Below are 20,709 nucleotides of genomic sequence, written 5' to 3' on the forward strand. Positions count from 1 at the left end.
ACATGATAGTTGGAGCCATTTAATTTAAAACCAACTGAAAAATGAGACTCTTTTTCACCCATTAGAGAGGGAAGAGTGGAGAAAAAATACGTACCACAAAGGAATTTTCAAATCTTACTTGACGTAAGAACCTTCCAAAATAATGAAGGAAGAGAAGCCCCCACGCTTTTCACCAAGAAACTAAAGGCACACTTTTCAAGGCACTTGCAAATACGAAGAATCCCACGATCTTCAAACTTCAACCTTGCTCTGATACCATGTAAAACTATCTCAAAGAGAGAGTGTGCAAACCAAGCACCAACTCCACGAAGGGATATGTGCACAAAGGCACAAGAACACTTAGAACAAAATGTACCCAAGGTACAAATACAACAACAACAACAACAACAACTACGCCTTCATCCCAAAACAATTGGGGTCAGCGATATGAACAAAAAAAGAAATTCATTTTGGGTCTTCCACATGAATCCTTTTCCTCCAATCATTTCTATCCAACGCCATGTCCTCGGTGAGGTTCAAAGCATTCATATCCTTTCCTATCATCTCCATCCAAGTCTTCCTAGGCCTACCCCGACCTCTTTTAACTAATATATTTTCCCATTTCTCCAACCTTCTAACTGGAGCATCATTAGGCCTTCGCCGAATATGTCCAAACCACCGTAAACGATTCTCTCGCATCTTATTTTCAATGGGTGCAACACCTACCTTCTTACGTATCTCTTCGTCCCGAATCTAATCTTTTATTGTATTTCCACACATCCATCTAAGCATCCGCATCTCAGCTACACTCATTTTTTGAATATGATGTCTCTTGGCAGCCCAACATTCCGTACCATATAGTAAAGCGGGTCTAATAGTCGTCCTATAAAACTTTCCCTTCAACCGCAATGGCATTCTACGATCGCACAACACTCCAGTAGCACTTTTCCATTTCATCCACCCAACCTTTATCCTATGATTTACATCTCCATCAATTTCTCCATACTTTTGAATGATGGATCCCAAATATTTGAAATAATCATTCACCGGTATATCTTGCTCACCAAGCTTCACTACACTCCCATCACTACTTCGTTGCTTACTAAACCGACATTCCATATATTCAGTCTTACTCTTACTCAACTTAAAACCTCTTGCTTCCAATGTCTGTCTCCATAATTCTAACTTAGCATTAACCCCAGCTCTAGACTCATCAATCAAAACAATATCATCAGCAAACAACATACACCACGGTACATTTTCTTGAATTGATCTCGTAAGCTCATCCATCACTATTGCAAATAGGAAAGGGCTTAAAGCAGATCCTTGATGTAACCCAACCGTTATCGGGAAATTGGTAGTCACCCCTCCACAAGTGCGGACATTGGTTACTACTCCTTCATACATATCTTTAATTATACTAATGTACTTGAGAGAAACACCTTTCTTCATCATTGTCCACCAGAGAACGTCCCTAGGTACTCTATCGTATGCCTTCTCTAAATCAATAAAAACCATATGCAAATCTTTGTTCCTCTCTCTATATCTTTCAATAAGTTGTCTAAGAAGATGTATAGCTTCCATAGTTGATCTTCCAGGCATAAAACCAAATTGATTCTCCGATATCATGACAACCTTCCTCAACCTAGACTCAATCACCCTCTCCCAAAGTTTCATAGTATGACTCATGAGTTTTATACCACGATAGTTTGTGCAATCTTGTATATCACCCTTATTCTTATATAAAGGCACCAAAGTACTCTTCCTCCACTCATTAGGCATCTTATTTGTTCTTCATTTGTACCCAAGGTACAAATGAAGAACAAAAATGCCAAAATATAAAGACATTTATTGAACAATTGGAGAACAATGCTCCAAGCATTGAATACATTTATGAAGGGGGTTCACCCCTATTTATACAAAAGAGGGACCCTTAGACGAGCTCCCACTAGACGTTGGAGCCCCTCCAACGGTTAGAAATCTAACCGTTGGAGGGGTCCAACGTCTAGTGTTGGACCCCCTCCAAGGGTTGACTAAGTCAAAAAGAAAGAAAAGAAAAAGAAAAAAAGGAAAAGAAGAGAAAAAAAAGTACAAACATATTCACCAATGTGAAAACATATTCACTAATGTGAATATGTGTAAAAAGAGAAAAATACCGCAATACCCTTACGGGTTACATGTGAAAAATATATATTTATATATATACATAACGATAGATACATATATATATATATGTATGATACATATATTTATATGTATCTCTCTTTATATATATATAAATATATGTATACAAAAAATAGAGATACAATTTAACAACTTTTATATGTTAATCTCATATTTTTTAGAATAATCTTATATATTTTAACTTTTGTAGGTTAATCTCATATATTTTTCAGTTATGTAATCAGTTTTTTAGTATATTTTAACTTTTTTTGGTTAATCTCATATATTTTCGAGTTATGTAATCAATTTTTAGGTACTTTTATATGTTAATCTCATATTTTTAGTACTTATTTGAGATTTTCTATTTCTTATTGGTTGTTATTTCATCAATAAAACATTTCTTTATTTATTTGTATTTTTAGATATTTTTTTTATAATTTTTTTAAAGTTTAAAAAAAAAATGAGGCTTACGCTTTACGCCTCACCTCGGTTTTTGGTGGAGCACCTCGCTACGCCTCAACGCTTTTCACAACACTGGTAGTGTTATAAAAAACGTGCCTTGAGGCACAAAAGGTGCGCCTCGCCTTGAGGCGCGACCCTCTGTGTCTCAAGGCGCAATTTTTTTTTTACAACAAGATGTTTGAGATATGATCAACAAGATTTTTTTAGGTTAATCTCATATATTTTTCAGTTATTTCAGTTATGTGATCAATTTCTTAGTATATTACTATATTTTAACTTTTGTTGGTTATTCTCGTATATGTTTCAGTTATTTAAGTTATGTAATTAGTTTCTTAATATATTTTAACTTTTGTTGGTTAATCTCATATATTTTTCAGTTATGTAATCAGTTTTTAGTTACTTTTATATGTTAATCTCATATTTTTTAGAATAATCTCATATATTTTAACTTTTGTAGGTTAATCTCATATATTTTCCAGTTATTTCAGTTATGTAATCAGTTTCTTAGTATATTTTAACTTTTGTTGGTTAATGTCATATATTTTCCAGTTATGTAATCATTTTTTTAGTTACTTTTATATGTTAATCTCATATTTTTAGAATAATCTCATATATTTTAACTTTTGTTGGTTAATCTCATATATTTTCCAGCTATGTAATCAATTTCTTAGTATATTTTATCTTTTGTTGGTTAATCTCATATATTTTCCAGTTATGTAATCATTTTTTTAGTTACTTTTATATGTTAATGTCATATTTTTTAGAATAATCTCATATATTTTAACTTTTGTTGGTTAATCTCATATATTTTCCAGTTATTTCAATTATGTAATCAGTTTCTTAGTATATTTTAACTTTTGTTGGTTAATCTCATATATTTTCCAGTTATGTAATCAGTTTTTTAGTTACTTTTATATGTTAATCTCATATTTTTAATAATAATCTCATATATTTTCCAGTTATGTAATCGGTTTCTTAGTATATTTTATCTTTTGTTGGTTAATCTCATATATTTTCCAGTTATGTAATCATTTTTTTAGTTACTTTTACATGTTAATCTCATATTTTTTAGAGTAATCTCATATATTTTAACTTTTGTTGGTTAATCTCATATATTTTCCGGTTATGTAATCAGTTTTTAGTTACTTTTATATGTTAATCTCATATTTTTTAGTACTTATTTGAGATTTTCTATTTCTTATTTGTTGTTATTTCATCAATAAAGCAATTTTGTTATTTTTGTTATTTATGTATTTAGATATTTTTTTATAAATTTTTTAAAGTTTTCAAAAACAATATTTGAGGCTTACGCTTTATACTTTGCCTCAGTTTTTGGTGGAGCGCCTCGCTACGCCTTAATGCTTTTCACAACACTGATGATATGCCTTGTATCTTACAATGCGGTACGATACATACCGGTTTCGTATGATACATACGATACATATATGATACACACTCGTATCACATTACGAGTATGTATCGTACTATGTCATAGGGATTCGACCAACGAGGTGCCGCACTCGTGTTGATGCGACGCGATGCGGGTGCACGTGCGGTCAACCCGTCCCTGGGTGCGGTCAACCCGACCTTGGGTGCGGTCAATGCACCTAGGGTCATTTTGGTCCAGTTTTTGGATTTTTAAAAAAAATTGCCTGATGAAATGGGCTGCGGAGGGGAGGATTAGGGCAAATTTTTTTTGCCCTAATCCTCCCTTCGTCTCCTCTCTAACTCCCTCTGGTCTCCGTCGACCCCGCCTCCGTCACCGCCACTGCTGCTGCCGCCGTTGCCGTCGACTGCTCCAGGTATGCCCCCGAGTCCCTCTGCTGTCCTCCTCTCCTCTCTGATTCCCTCTGTTCTCCTCCTCTACTCTCTGTCTCCCCTCTCTCCCTCTAAGAATGTTGGGGTCTCTGTGCACACAACTTGTGCTTTTTTGGGTCTCTATGTTTGTTTTCCCTTTGCCACAGCGGAATCGTGTCCCTACTCGGTGCTAACAGCTCAACTGCAAGGTTCCTTGTGCATCTTGCTAGAGGGCTTGGACATGCGGTTTGGCAGGCCACACTGCAACGTTCTGTCATTGTTGATTCCCTTGTCGCTATGTGGGCTTTCGGATGTTCGGTATGTGTTGGCTCAGCTGGGGAGTCGAAACAACACTCCTTCTTGCAATGATATTTTCAATGTCGGAATCGACAGATGACGCTACCTGGTTGATCCTGCCAGTAGTCATATGCTTGTCTCAAAGATTAAGCCATGCATACACAAGTATGAACTAATTCAGACTGTGAAACTGTGAATGGCTCATTAAATCAGTTATAGTTTGTTTGATGGTACTTGCTACTCGGATAACCGTAGTAAAGCTAGAGATAATACGTTTACCAAAGCTCGACTTTTGGAAGGGCCGCATTTATTAGATAAAAGGCCATATAGCGGGGAGGTAGTGACAATACATAACAATATCGGGCTCTTCTAGTCTGGTAATTGGAATGAGTACAATCTAAACCCCTTAACGAATATCCATTGGAGGGCAAGTCTGGTGCCAACAACTACGGTTATTCCAGCTCTAATAGCGTATATTTGAGTTGTAGTTAAAAAGCTCGTAGTTGGATTTTGGGTTGGGCCGACCGGTCCGCCTCTAGCCGGCATTTATTTATACATACTCCTGCTATATTTTTTAGAACTTATTGTATATGTTATTGATTTTGCACTCAATATTATAAATCTTGATTGTGTGCATAATTCATTAATTTTAATATAAGTTATAACTTTTTTTTGTGTTTTCAGGACAAAAATGACGGATAAAGGAAAATGACTTGTGTTATCCCCACATGTGAGTTCTGCTGCTAATGTCGCTGATAGTTGTAGTGAGAGTGATGATGCAGGACCACTATGGGTACATGTAGATAAGCTTATAAAAACTGGAGGAGGAGGTGGTGAAAACAAGAGATTTTGATGCAAGCTCTGTGAAAGAGATTTTGTTGGGTCTTACACAAGAGTTAAGACTCATTTATTGTTAAAGATACCAGGACATGACATTTCAGTATGCAAGGCAATGCGAAAATAATACAAGAAAATACAAGATGAATATGAGAAGAGGAAGACAATGAGTGATTCTTGTGCAATTAGTATGTCATTTTTTAGCCACCAAGAAGATGCTAAAAAGAAAAGAAAAGTGAATGTAGTTGGTAGAGGAACGATACAAGCATCATTCAATACATATGGAAGGGATGGTATAAATAGAAAAGTAGCGAGGTATTTTTATTCTAGTTCACTCCCATTTAATGCAGTTAGAAATCTTTATTAGAAGGATTTAGTTACTTCTTTGGCAAATTGTAATTTGAGTGGCTATATACCTCCGAGCTCAGAAAAACTACGAACCACACTTCTTGCAAAAGAGAGGGCAAATGTTGAGAGATTGCTAGAAATTAAAAAATATTCATGGGAGCAAAATGAAGTTTTCATTGTTTCTGATGGGTGGACAGATATTCAAAGGCGTCCACTAATCAATTTCATTGCTTCTTCGCTTAGTGACTAAGTATTCTTGAAAGCGGTTGATGCATCTAGGGAATATAAAAATGCTGAGTATTTGAAGGGTTCTTTTATAGAATTAATAAAAGAAATAGGTGATCAGAAAGTAGTACAAATCATTACAGACAATGCTTCAGTTTGTAAAAGTGCAACATTGAGTTTGAAGAGTGAGTATCCTCATATTTTTTGGACTCCATGTGTAGCACACAACTTGAATCTGACCCTCAAGAGCATCTGCAACCCCAAAGAAGAAGAAAATTCACCAGCATATGCTCTATATTTATGGATTGAGGAATTAGAAAAAAATGTCAAAAGCATTAAGAATTTTATTGTCAACCATCATCATGATAATGCTATATTTATGAAACATGTTTTGCATCCATCATTATGATGGTGAAGATGATTAAAGAAGTGAAGAATACTTTGGTTAGCATGGTAACAAATGAGAATTGGACATTCTATCGTGCTAACGATGATGCCAAGGCTAAAGAAATTAAGAAATTTATTATTGACGATGAGTTTTGGGATAGGGTCGTATATTTCTTTCAATTTACTCAACCTATTTGGGAAATGTTGAGAGAAGTTGATAAGGATGAGCCCATGCTTCACAAAGTTTATGAAATGTGGGATAATATGATTGAAAAAATACAAGTTGTAGTTTTCAAGCATAAAGAAAAAAATCCGACATTAGATGATTCAAATTTTTTTAACCATATTCATTCAGTTTTAGTCAGAAGATGGGATAAGAGCAACACTCCTTTGCATTGCATGATATATTATCTTAATCCAAAATATTATGCAAAAAAGTGGCAGGAAGGTGGTATTGGTCGTGTCCCTCCAAATTTAGACCCAGGGCTATCAAGGCATAAAAATATGTGTATAACAAGACTTTATCCAGAATCACATATTCTAAATCAGGTCACACAAGAGTTTGAAAAATTTGCATCATCGAGATTATATGGACATGCATTACTCGCGAGAGAGGAGGATAATATAGATCTTATTACATGGTGATCAACATTTGAATCAGAAATACCTTTACTTCAACGTCTTGCATTGAGATTGCTATCTCAGCCTGCTAGTTCATCCTGTTGTAAAAGAAATTGGAGCACATATTCTCAAATCCACAACATGAAGAGAAACAAACTCACCAACAAGCGTGCAGACGATTTAATATATGTTCATTTAAATCTTTGACTAATTTCGGGAACCAATGATGAATACAGGTACTAATTTGCTCTCTTAGTTATTTAAATATTTTTTAGTATTTCATTTAAATATACTTGTATTTAACATTTTCAAATTTGGTTTGTAATGCAGACAAAAATCATTCAAATTTTGGGATGTAAACCCAGAAGAGTGTGACTTAGAAGAAGAGCATGATTTCAACATTACAAACATGGATTTATGTGAGCCAAGTCTTCCTTCTTATGATGCATTTGATGATGAAGAAGAAAATTATTAGGATCCGTTACCTCATCGTCATATACGTTGTGTAGGATAAACTTTTAGTATGTAATTATGTATTTTTTGCTTCTTTTGTTAGTATACTATATTATATAATTAACTTCTTTTCTGTTTTACTTATTTGAATGTTTTTATAATTGTGGTGTTGGTTTTTATGATGTAGTCTTCTAGAATAGAATTATAGATTGTTAATTTGATTTATTGTATGCATGATGAATTGATTTGATGATATTGTGATAATTGTTTTTTATTTCATTAGTGTTAATGTTGTTAACTGATAAAACTTAAAAATTATATATATATATATATATATATATATATATATATATATATATATATATATATATATATATTGCCGCACCCCCGCATCCAAGGTTTTTGAACGTGCCGCACCCCCGCACCCGCACCCATGTGATATCATATCATTTTTCTATATAGTAACAATACATATTGCATAGTTGGTAAACTCGTGATTTGGGCTCGGATCGGACCCCTACTTGGCCACCGAGTCTGTTGGTTGACTTGGCGACTCAAACGAGTCAGGACTCTATTTTATAGTGTAAGCACATGAATAAGACATGAAAATAACTAAACTTCAAGCTAATATGTCAATAGCTAAGTTACAAAAACATATAATTATACATGATTATTAATTTTTTTCATTGAACAATATTAGTTTCTGTGAAGAATCCTTGCAAACAATCAAGTTTTCAAATAACTTGATACTTCAAATACTCAATACACAAAATAAATGCACAGTGTTTATAAGCTTTACACCACAAAAGAAGTGCAATAAATGCACAGTGTTTATAAGCTTTACACCAAAGAAAGTGCAATAAATGCACAGTGTTTATAAAGCTTAAGGAGACAACTCCTTACTCTAATACATTCATACAATGGGCTCACATAGCCCTTATTTATAAGCAAACTTAAGAGACGGTGGGCTATTCCCAACAGCTCTTATTAGAGACGTTGGGAATTAGCCCAACGTCTATGTTTTTAAAACTTTGTACACAGTCAATGGCTGACTGTTGTACACTGTACACAGTCAGCCATTGACGGTGTACAAAATCATTATAAAAAAAACAAAAATAAGAAATGAAAAAAAATTACAAAAATAAAAAAATAAAAAGGAGGAATTACAATCATATTCAAAAACATGAATATGCGCAAAATGTAGAAATGACTAAAATACCCCTACAACCAATACAATAAAGAAATACATATTTTATATATACAAGTAGAAGAATATATATGTATATGTATCTTCTTATATATATATAAAATATATATAGAAAATACATTGTCTTATAAATTACAATTTAACACCCTTCCTCAAACTTAGGGCAAGATGACCGAAAGTTTGCCAAGGAGGAAATTGAACCGCGGAGCACACAAAGCTTTGGTGAAGAAATCTACCAACTGATATTCTGAAGTTACATACGGAAGATCTATAACTCCTTTTAGATACGCTTCCCGAACATAGTGACAATCCATCTTAATGTATTTAGTCCGCTCATGAAAAGTATGTTTTTTAGCAATGTATATTGCACTCTTGTTATCACAGCATAGCTTGGTGGGCCCTTCTATTGAGATCCCCATGTCTTCTAATAGCTGATGAATCCATACAATTTCCATGGTAGTAGTCGCCATGTCACGATATTCAGCTTCTGTTGAGGATAGAGACACTTTTTGCTGCTTCTTACATCTCCATGAAATCAGCGAGTCTCCTAAAAACACACAAAAACCAGTGGTGGAGTGACGGTTATTTGGGTCACCTCTCCAGTTAGAGTCAGTATAAGCAATTAATTTTAATTCAAAAGAAGATGATAAGAATACTCCCTTGTTTAGTGTGCCTTTTATGTATCTCACAATCTGCAAGATGACACTTATGTGAACTGATGTTGGTGCATGTTGGAACTGACTTGCAGTATGAACTGCATAAGAGATATCTGGTCTAGTAATACTCAGATACATTAAAGATCCCATAAGCTGTCTGTAAGGGGTGGGATCAGAGAGAGGAATACCATCATCAATCTTTATTTTGGCTCCTACTATAGCAGGAGTTTCACAAACCTTATCATCTGTAATACCTGACCGGTCAATAATCTCAGAGGCAAGCTTAGTTTGAGATAAAAAATACCTATCCTTCAAAATTGATTTTATGCTTTTAACCCCTTTAGAATCACTTCCGGTTATAAGCATATCATCCACATATAAGAGCAGAATGACAATCCCTGCATTGGTTTTTCTAACAAATAAGGCAGTGTCAGTGAAACAGGAAGAAAAACCATTTTCTAACATTACGGAGTTAAATCTATCATACCAAGCCTTAGGGGCTTGTTTTAAACCATAAAGTGCTTTTCGAAGACGAAGCACTTTCCCTTTGGGAGTCTCCATTCTTGGTGGAGCATCCATATATACCTCTTCATTCAGATCACCATTTAAGAAGACGTTTTTAACATCCATTTGATAGATGTTCCATTTGTTGATTGAGGCAACGGTAATGAGACATCGGATAGTGACCATTCGGGCCACAGGGGCAAAAGTTTCTTCATAGTCAATCCCGTATTCTTGACTATATCCCTTTGCAACTAATCAAGCCTTATATCTCTCAAGAGATCCATCGCTCTTAGTTTTTACCTTAAATACCCATCTACACCCTATTGCTTTCTTACCCATAGGAAGATCTTGGAACTCCCAAGTCTTTGCCCTGTTGAGAGCTGAAAGCTCACATTCCATTGCTTTCAGCCATTCATCATTCTTTTTGGCTTCTTCGAAGTTTTTGGGTTCTATATAGGAATGAATGACGCCAAGGCATGCTCTATGTTTAGGAGTAAACGAATCATATGAAATAAACCTAGAAGACATCTTTTTACTTCTCTCAGTTCTTCGTAGGTTTTCATCATTTATTGAATTGGACCCACTAGGTTCACTGAATTTTTCAATTGCACTCCTAAAACTGTTTTTATCTCTATGGGTATATGTTATAGGATCTCTCAATGCTCCTTCACTTCTATGTTGGGAGATAGGTGGATGGGAAGAGCCATCTTCTTTATCATTGACGTCATTATGAATGAAATCGTCATCACTATCATCGTCATGTGCTAACATTTCAAATAAAAAGGAGTAATCCATGTTTTCTTCAAAGGGTTCACTCCTTTCAAAACCATTAACATTTTCCAGAAAACTCATATTTCTGGAAACATATAGCTTGTCATTCTCAATATCATAACAACGAAACCCTTTTTGGGTTTCAGAATATCCAAGAAAAGCACAGGCAATGGCTTTTGACGAAAGCTTGTCATTCTTGTCAGTAAGAACGAAACATTTGCAACCAAAAATTCTCAACCGACTATAGTCGGGTTCTTTGGTATACAATTTTTCAAAAAACGAGATATTGTTCAAGTTTTTAGAAGGTAGCCGATTTATCAGATAGACAGATGCTAAAGCCGCTTCAGCCCAAAAACCTTTTGGGATGTTTTGAGAAACAAGTAATGTTCGAGTTGTCTCTATTATATGTCTATGTTTCCTTTCGGCTAATCCATTTTGTTGAGGGGTTTTTGGACAAGATCTTTGGTGAAGAATACCATGACTTTGAAGATAATTTTTGAATTCACTTGAAAGGTATTCTCCACCAGAGTCAGTTCTAAAAATTTTTAGATTCTCATTAAATTGATTTTTAATCATCATATGATAGGTTTTAAAAATTGAGAAAACTTCATATTTGTGTTTAAGAAAATAAATCCAACAATATCTCGTGTAGTCGTTAACAAAAATGACATAATATGCAAAGCCTCCTTTTGATAGGACGGGTGTCGGTCCCCATACATCCGAATGGATAATTTCAAAAGGTCTTGTTGTAAACATAGATCTTTCACAAAAAGGCAACTTTTTCATTTTCCCAAGAATACAGTCATTACAAGTTAAATCACTTTTACATGGACTTTTAACAAAAAGTAAATGAGAAATTTTTGCAATATTTGGATGTCCAAGTCTCTTGTGCCACACATTAATATCCTTTTGTTGGACAACATTACAACATGGGTTCTTTGGAATTTGAAGGGAATCGACATAGTATAGATCGTCCTTCCTAGAGCTTTCCCCAATCAATCTCCCGGACCGGCGATCCTGTATCCAACATTTGTTAGATGAGAACTTTATATCACACCCATGATCTGAGAGTTGAGAAACAGAAAGCAAATTTAAGTTTAATTTGGGTATAAATCTAATTTTTGGAATAAAGAACCCTTGTTTTTCAAAATTTCCTATTCCTTTTACTTCAAGAGATGTTCCATCCGCAGTTGAAACAAAAGATGGAGAGGAATTTTTTGAGTATTCGGAAAAAGAACTAAAACTTGGGGTCATGTGAAAAGAAGCACCCGAATCTAAAAGCCAAGAGGTCTTACCGGGAGGAGAAGAGGTTGACATGGCGGCTTCGGAAATTGCCCATTTTAAAAGAGGTTGAAGTGCATCCACGATTTGTTGCAATGAAATAACTTCATTTGAAGATGACGAACACTCTTCCTTTTGAGGTTGGGATGTAATAGCCATCGCAAGTAACTTTTTCCACTTTGGGCAAATAGGCTTGATATGCCCCGGTTCCTTACAAAAATGACATAAAAGCTTGCTATAATCCTTCTTCCCTCCTTGACCACTTGTGTTTTGATTCTTGAAGTGAGGAGGCTTGTAGGTCCTTAAGTTGCTCCCCGGTCTTGATACGACATTAACTCCTTCATTATAGGAAGGTGTAGCTAGAACACTTGGGTTGTTCTTGCTTATACCCATACGAGTCTCTTCCCCACTTAGTTTAGTAATTACATCTTTAAGAGAGGGGGAAGTGAAGGCGGATAAAAGAGAAAGATCAGATTTGTTTGAATTCAGGCTTAAGCCCATTTAAAAAATTAAAAAATCTATCTTCTTCCAATTGTTTATGACGAAGCTCTATGGCTTCTCCACTCCACTTGGGTTCGAGCATAGCAAGCTCATCATAAATAGAAGAGAGTTCGGCAAAATACTCCCTTATAGTCATCTCTCCTTGACGAAGAGTTAGAGCTTTCTTTTGGAGGTAATATTTATGAGACGGGTCCCTAGAGGTCTACATCTTCTCAAGGTACTCCCACGCTTGAGAAGCCTTCTTAAACTTGATAATATTGACGTTAATTCTTGTTTCTACGGATGAGAAAATCCATGAGAAAAATTTAAAATTCCCCATCTCCCATTTTTCATGCTTTTTGGTGTAGTCTTCAAGAGCCTTGGCTCTTTCTTCGCCTTCAAGGATTTTTATTTCTCCTTTCTCCATCAAGGTTATCTTTGGCTCCGGTTCGGGAATCGAGCCTTGAACATAACCCCAAAGCCCTTTTCCTTTAATATGCGCCTCCATGTTTCCGGCCCAGACGTGATAGTTGGACCCACTGAGTTTGAAGCCGAGAGAAAAATGAGAGTCTTTTTCACCCATTAGAGAGGAGAGATGATGAAAAAGAATACGTACCACAAAGGATTTTTAGACCTTTCTTGATAGAAGAGTCTTCTAAAATATTGGATGAACAAGCAAATCCACTTCAATCACCAAAAAAATCAAGGGCACAATTTTTGAGGCACCCGAAAAAGTGAGAATCCACACGATCCTTTTTTTTTTCTCCAACCTTGCTCTGATACCATGTGAAGAATCCTTGCAAACAATCAAGTTTTCAAATAACTTGATACTTCAAATACTCAATACACAAAATAAATGCACAATGTTTATAAGCTTTACACCACAAAAGAAGTGCAATAAATGCACAGTGTTTATAAGCTTTACACCAAAGAAAGTGCAATAAATGCCTAGTGTTTATAAAGCTTAAGGAGACAACTCCTTACTCTAATACATTCGTACAATGGGCTCACATAGCCCTTATTTATAAGCAAACTTAAGAGACGTTGGGCTATTCCCAACAGCTCTTATTAGAAACGTTGGGAATCGGCCCAACGTCTATATTTTTAAAACTGTGTACACAGTCAATGGCTGACTGTTGCAGCCACTGACTGTGTACAAAAACATTATAAAAAAAACAAAAATAAGAAATGAAAAAAAATTACAAAAATAAAAAAATAAAGAGGAATTACAATCATATTCAAAAACATGAATATGCGCAAAATGTAGAAATGACTAAAATACCCCTACAGCCAATACAATAAAGAAATATATATTTTATATATACAAGTAGATGAATACATATACATATATGAAATATATATATGTATATGTATCTTCTTTTATATATATAAAATATATATAGAAAATACATTGTCTTATAAATTACAATTTAACAGTTTCTTCATAACAAGTGACTTTATATAAGAATTATGCATTAAAATAATAAAATACATGATAAAAAATTTATTTAATGGGTTGGATCGGCAGTCCTGAATTGTGACCCAGTTGGGGTCCGATCTGGGTCGACTCAGGCGATTCTCGAGTTGACTCATCGGGTTTGCCAACTATGACGTATTGTACCGTATCATACAATACAGACAACCTTGATTCCTCGTGCTTTGTCATCACCCCATCATCATCAGCATCATAATCATCATGGTGTGCTTTATGATTGCTGTCCTGATTCCTGAGTCACCAAGGAACATCATTGGGCAGATGCTGAAGAAACTGGGTGTAGGTAACTTTATTACCTATGTACATGGATACGGATGCAACAGTGGACATGATTCAGATGCACTTGGTAGGATGCGGGGACATGGACGTACACACATAGACGTATGTATGTTTGAGTGCATGTATAAAACAACAATTCTAAATCAACTACCAAATAATGAAACCAAATTGGAATTGATATGTAATGTAATTGATGACAAATTTTAAAAGAAAAAGAACTCAAGTGAATACAAAATAAGTAAATACGATTATAAAAGAAAATAGATAAAGCTAATAGCACAATGTTAACTGTGTGGGAAACTGGTTTGACTATGTCCATGAAGTGTCCGAGTGTCGTGTGGTGTCGATACAGGATACACATGCCAAGTGAAGTGTCTGTGATAGTTTATTAGACATTAAAAAGGAAATAAAGGTGTTTGGAGTTTTTGCTATCAAAGGCAAAAAGGTAATTTTATATGTTAGGTAACTGTCTTCTTCACCCAGCACAACCGAGGTGGAGATTTATTATCCCAGGCGGTTAGTTGTAATATTTGAAACAGTAGGCACCTCCTCGTAAATACTCCAAAAAATAGGTGCCTTTTGTAAATTGTTCAAAAACAAATATGGTCAATATTTAGTTAGGACAGATCTCTCTCTCTCTCTCTCTCTCTCTCTATATATATATATATATATATATATATATATATATAGAGAGAGAGAGAGAGAGAGAGAGAGAGAGAATAAATATGTGACTTTTCCACAAAAAATAGTTTTAACCTTTAATTACCTACTATATAAACTAGATGGATGTAGTTTTTAGCACCTCCAATCATCTTTTCAACTTGGAGAAGGAAAGGATTTGTGCCTGCCTGCCTGAGGTTTGAGGCATCTTCTTATATTGTTGATTTTAGAGGTGGCTACTTGTCTTGATAATTAAAACAAATATTCATGTTTTTTTTCTTTTTTTACTTCTTGTGATAGAGAAACTATATTCATTGATTTTGGTTTAAGTTTTTTCTGAAATTTTTTCTTTTGCAGATTTGGTAAGAGCTGAGCTTCCTAAGGTCCTTCCACCATCATACAAGGGTACTGCCATTCGCTACTTCTACTACATGAGAAGCACTTTGAGTGGCCGGTGGTTGGTGTTGGACAATTATCGGTCTAATGGAGAAATATTGAAAGATCTAATTCATCTGGTATAGTCTAAATTCGTTTCTTTACTTGCTAGAAAATGATGTTACACTATAATGCCTTCTTTCCTTCTTAAGTTTGTGAAAAATATCATCAATGATGAAATAGAATGATCTGTTTTTGGATGGTTATACTCTATTAGTTTCACCTCTTAAAAAATATTTGCATTTTCTAAATAGAAAAATGTGTCTAGGCCAGAGTTGCCTGTCAGAGAAGCGGAAGCGGGAAGTAAGGCACTTTCAAAATTTTAGGAAGCGGGCGCGGGACGACTTAGAAGCGAACTAGGAATCGTTTCGGAAGCGACCTAAGAAGCGAACTAGAAGCGAAAAAAGAGAAAAAGAAAAATACAAAAAAATGAAAAAAGAAGGGGAAGCGAGCTTCTCCTAAATGGGAAGCATGTTTGCCAATTTTTTTGGCGCTTCCTAGCACGTTTCGGAAGCACCACATTTTGTGCTTCCAAAACGCCCTTGGGGGAAGCACGCTTCCCCATGCCCTATGGCGCTTCCGGTAACTCTGGTCTAGGCATGTATGATTACAATTATCCTTCTCTGTGGCATCAAGACATTTTCCTCACTCCCTATTTTGTATCTTCCATTTTCTTTCTTACTTTTAGCTTTTCTTTGTCAAAAATTTCCATATTTTCTTGTAATACTTATTTCCCCTCCTCATTTTGCATGTTAAGTGCTTTCTCAGTCTTGTTAAATGTAAAACAATGTACAACTTTAGTTTTGTACTGGTATGTTCTAATTCTGAGGCACATTAATATGTGATTGAGGATTTTGGACTGCAGGATTTTTTGGATTTTTTAGGATGTCCTTTAATATAACTACAAATGCATGGTTTCTGTTGTTTCAGTGTGGGTTCTATAACACATATTATGACCTTTTGATGACTCTTTTTGGCAGCAAGCACGGAGTCCATTGTATGTTTGGGCAATACCAAAATCTACCACCTTGCCAACAGAAGAGGGTCATACTGATGGTGTGTGCTCTTTTTGAATGTTGCAATCCTAGTTCCATTGCTCTTGATGTTCAATAATTAATAATCTTGATCTTATGCCTTTGTGTCTCTGAGTTTCTTGCTTATTATATAAATGGTTTCACCTATATTTTTGATGATTAAAGAAAAGGAATTGCATTTTATTTGTTGCTTTATTGGTTTGGAATTAATGGAACTCTTTCAAAATTTGTGATATAAGATAATCTTCATGATGTCAGGTTAATCTTTGGCTTTTGTAGCCCCTTTCTACATGTTTAATCATGTTTTGCCCCAAGAGAAGTGATACAATGGACTGCATATATCATACCTGTTAAATTTTAAATATACATGTTTATGCATATAGTATAGTATATATATAGATGTATATGTATATTCATACTTTTTACATATAATATGTATATATAATTTTTATTGTAACATATATTATATATATTTATTGTGATTAAGTCAAACTAGTTGAGTTACTCCCAACTGCTAGAAATCTAGCCGTTGGGAGGTCTCTCTTTCTCTTTCTCTTTTAGCTTTCTCTCTTCTCTCTATTTGTGTAAAAATAGGGATGTTCTCCCCTTTGTAAAGTATTCTCTTCTCTCTATTTGTGTAAAAATAGGGATGTTTTCCCCTTTGTAAAGTATGCTTTTGTACACTTGTTTCATTGAATAAAATATATATATTTATATTGTGTGCCTTAGTGTGTGTATCCCCTTTGTGGGTGTGTTCCTTAGAGAACACTTTTGTGGGGTTCCCTTTGTGGGATTTGTGAGTGTGTTCCTTTTTTGTGGTTATTCACTCAAGTTAGAGTTGGTGGACTCTTGGTTCGTGATTGATAGGTTGGCCATTTCATTGCTATCATTTTCAGATTTCCAAAGCTGGCCATTTTGTTGGTATCATTATCAAAACTGTTATGTTTTAAACTTTTACACAATTTACATGCTTTTCCCAGATGTTCTTTTTATAGGCAAGCTGGCGATAATCCCTGTGGGATTCCTACCCAAGACCCTTGGTTATGGTAGTGCGACCTAATCATCCACCCATCTCATTTGGCCCCTCTCTAAGTTAATTATCATTAGAGGCTGTTTGAATTTGGCTATAGACCCAGATAACTTGACTATATGTGCAACTTACTGTACATTCTGTATCAGCCTTTTTCCTTGTGCCTGTCCCTAAATCTGGCATCAGTTACATAGAAACCCCTCTTTTTCTTCCTTGCCTAGTCTTGTAACTGGATGTCCAGCATCAGGTTTTACATATTGTAGAGAAGGAACAAGAATTGGATTTTGTGCAGCTTTCTTACAATGATACTTAAGATGGATTGGTAAATCATACATGCACTAGCTATATATGAAAATTAGTCACATTATTTATTCAAGTATGTGAGGTTCTTAACCCATGAGGGGCTCCACTCATATGGTTGGAGGGGCTTGTGAATGTCACCAAGTGCTGGGATGTCATGAATTTGATACCCACTGGTATATAGTTCTGTAACTGGTAGTGTCTGCCTAACCCCAGCCTGCCTATCAGAATAAAAGAGGAAAAAGAATGTGTTGTTCTTAGTCATGTTGTTGTCTTTGGAGGTTTTCTAGTGAGAACATCATCTCTGATACTATGTAACAGGGACACAACAAAACACCTCGTGTACTCGTGCCGACACAAACCGACACGGGTACCGGGTGTGGCACGGGTAGGTGTTGGGTCCGGGTCGCGGGTTCAACTTGGACACGACCCCAAAACCCATTTCTCTTTTTTTTTTCGTTGTTTCACAATAGTCAAAAGGCGAGGCCCTATGTCACATGGGTGCGGGTGTGGGGGTGTGGCAAAAAAAATATAAATATAAATAATATATATATATATATATATATATAAAGTCCAAAAGTTGAACATAAATGACCCTGGGTGCATTGACTGCACCCAGGGTCAGGTTGACTGCATCGGGTGCGGGTGCGGCACCTAGTTGGAGAGTCCCTGTGACATAGGCAAGGCCCCTTTTTCAAAACCCTTGCCTCCTTTCCACCTTTGATTGTCGAAGAAGAAGAAGAAGAAGAAGAAGGGGGGGGGGGGAGAGAGAGAGAAATACCCACCTGTCCCTTGTTCTCCTCCTCCATCTTCTTCTTCTCCTCCTCCTCCTGCTCCTTTTTGTCCAGGGAGAGAGAAATGATGGGACAGGATCAGTGAGAGAGAGAGAGATGGTAGGGGTGGGGGTCAATTCACAACCCCCTTTCCCTTTTTATTATAAAAAGAAAAGAAAATTATCCTAATACCCCCTCCTCTTTTTTAAAAAATTCATTTTAACTTTCTTTTATATTCAAAATATCAAATTATTCTCATATATATATATATATATAGAGAGAGAGAGAGAGAGAGTAGGTGCTTGTGATACGTGCTTGATGGTTTTTTCAGGTTTTTTTGTTTCATTTTTAAATTATGACCGTACAGATGTGATCTATGTACTTGATTTTATAGGGATCAGTGTTAAAATATGTATATATATATAAATATACTTATATATAGGCTTGCAAAGATGAGAGATAGGAAATCGAGGGATCTGGGTATGGTTAGATGTATCAAAGATGAAACACAAAGGGTTTTAGTCAAAGATGAGGAGATTAAGGAGAGATGGAAAAATTATTTTGATAAGCTATTTAATGAAAGTCATGCTCAGGATCTTGGAGACTTCTCTATTCCTTTTCATGAGATGAATCGTGACTTCATGCGCAAGATTCAAAAGAAAGAAATTGCAGAGGCTTTGAAGAAAATGAAATCAAGAAGGGCAGTTGGCCCAGATGGTATTCCTATCGAGGCTTGGAAATGCTTGGGAGAGAAAGGTTTAGAATGGTTGACAAATCTTTTTAACAAGATTTGGCGGACAAATAAGATGCCTAATGAGTGGAGGAAGAGTACTTTGGTGCCTCTATATAAAAATAAGGGTGATATACAAGATTGCACAAACTATCGTGGTATAAAACTCATGAGTCATACTATGAAACTTTGAGAGAGGGTTATTGAGTCTAGGTTGAGGAAGGTTGTCATGATATCGGAGAATCAATTTGGTTTTATGCCTGGAAGATCAACTATGGAAGCTATACATCTTCTTAGACAACTTATCGAGAGAAATAGAGAGAGGAATAAAGATTTGCATATGGTTTTTATTGATTTAGAGAAGGCATACGATAGAGTACCTAGGGACGTTCTCTGGTGGACAATGATGAAGAAAGGTGTTTCTCTCAAGTACATTAAAATAATTAAAGATATGTATGAAGGAGTAGTAACCAATGTCCGCACTTGTGGAGGGGTGACAACCAATTTTCCTATAATGGTTGGGTTACATCAAGGATCTGCTTTAAGCCCTTTCCTATTTGCTATAGTGATGGATGAGCTTACGAGATCAATTCAAGAAAATGTGCCGTGGTGTATGTTGTTTGCTGATGATATTGTTTTGATTGATGAGTCTAGAGCTGGGGTTAATGCTAAGTTATAATTATGGAGACAGACATTGGAAGCAAGAGGTTTTAAGTTGAGTAAGAGTAAGACAGAATACATGGAATGTCGGTTTAGTAAGCAACGAAGTAATGATGAGAGTGTAGTGAAGCTTGGTGAGCAAGAAATACCGGTGGATGATTGTTTCAAATATTTGGGATCTATCATTCAAAAGTATGGAGAAATTGATGGAGATGTAAATCATAGGATAAAGGTTGGGTGGATGAAATGGAAAAGTGCAACTGGAGTGTTGTGCGATCGTAGAATGCCATTGCGGTTGAAGGGAAAGTTTTATAGAACGACTATTAGGCCTGCTTTACTATATGGTACGGAATGTTGGGCTTCCAAGAGACATCATATTCAAAAAATGAGTGTAGCTGATGTTAAATTATATACCTAATCATTCTACTTATTATATATATAAAATATATATTTCTGTTTTGTCTAGCCGTAGGGGTAGAATAGTCTTTTCCTCTATTTTACGCACATTCATCTTATGAATGTGATTGTAATTTGTTTTTTATTTTTATTTTTCTTTCTTTTTATTTTTCTTTTTGTAAAGTACCAAAAGGTACCTTGGGGGGGCCACTAGCATAGACGTTGGGCCCTCTCCAACGGTCACATTTGTGACCGTTGGAGGGGCTCCAACGTCTATGAGTGGAGCCCCTCCAAGGCTCTTCTTGTGTTGTTATAAATAGGGGTTTCAGCCCCTTGTATTTTTCATGGCTTTGAGTCAAAGCCCAAGTTCTCAATAAATCGATTCCATTGATTTTTATGCCTTTGTGCATTTGTGAGTTATTTGTGGGTTGTGCTTTTTGTGCACAAGT

At 35.5% G+C, this 20,709-nt stretch overlaps 1 protein-coding gene across 3 annotated transcripts in view; it reads left to right on the forward strand.

Moving 5' to 3' along the window:
* LOC149832472 (uncharacterized) overlaps nucleotides 1–20,709 on the forward strand; it is a 64,910-nt gene that overhangs the window by 18,531 nt on the left and 25,670 nt on the right. For all 3 annotated transcript variants that reach the window (XM_090014514.1, XM_090014515.1, XM_090014516.1), the window contains exons 4-5: nucleotides 15,260–15,417; nucleotides 16,318–16,393. In XM_090014514.1, the coding sequence (XP_089870640.1) occupies nucleotides 15,260–15,417; nucleotides 16,318–16,393 (234 nt within the window). The remainder of the gene's footprint in view (nucleotides 1–15,259; nucleotides 15,418–16,317; nucleotides 16,394–20,709) is intronic.

Source organism: Nuphar pumila, chromosome 7 (assembly GCF_984573655.1).
Source record: "Nuphar pumila chromosome 7, dmNupPumi1.hap1.1, whole genome shotgun sequence".
In the NCBI taxonomy this organism is placed as follows: Eukaryota; Viridiplantae; Streptophyta; class Magnoliopsida; order Nymphaeales; family Nymphaeaceae; genus Nuphar; species Nuphar pumila.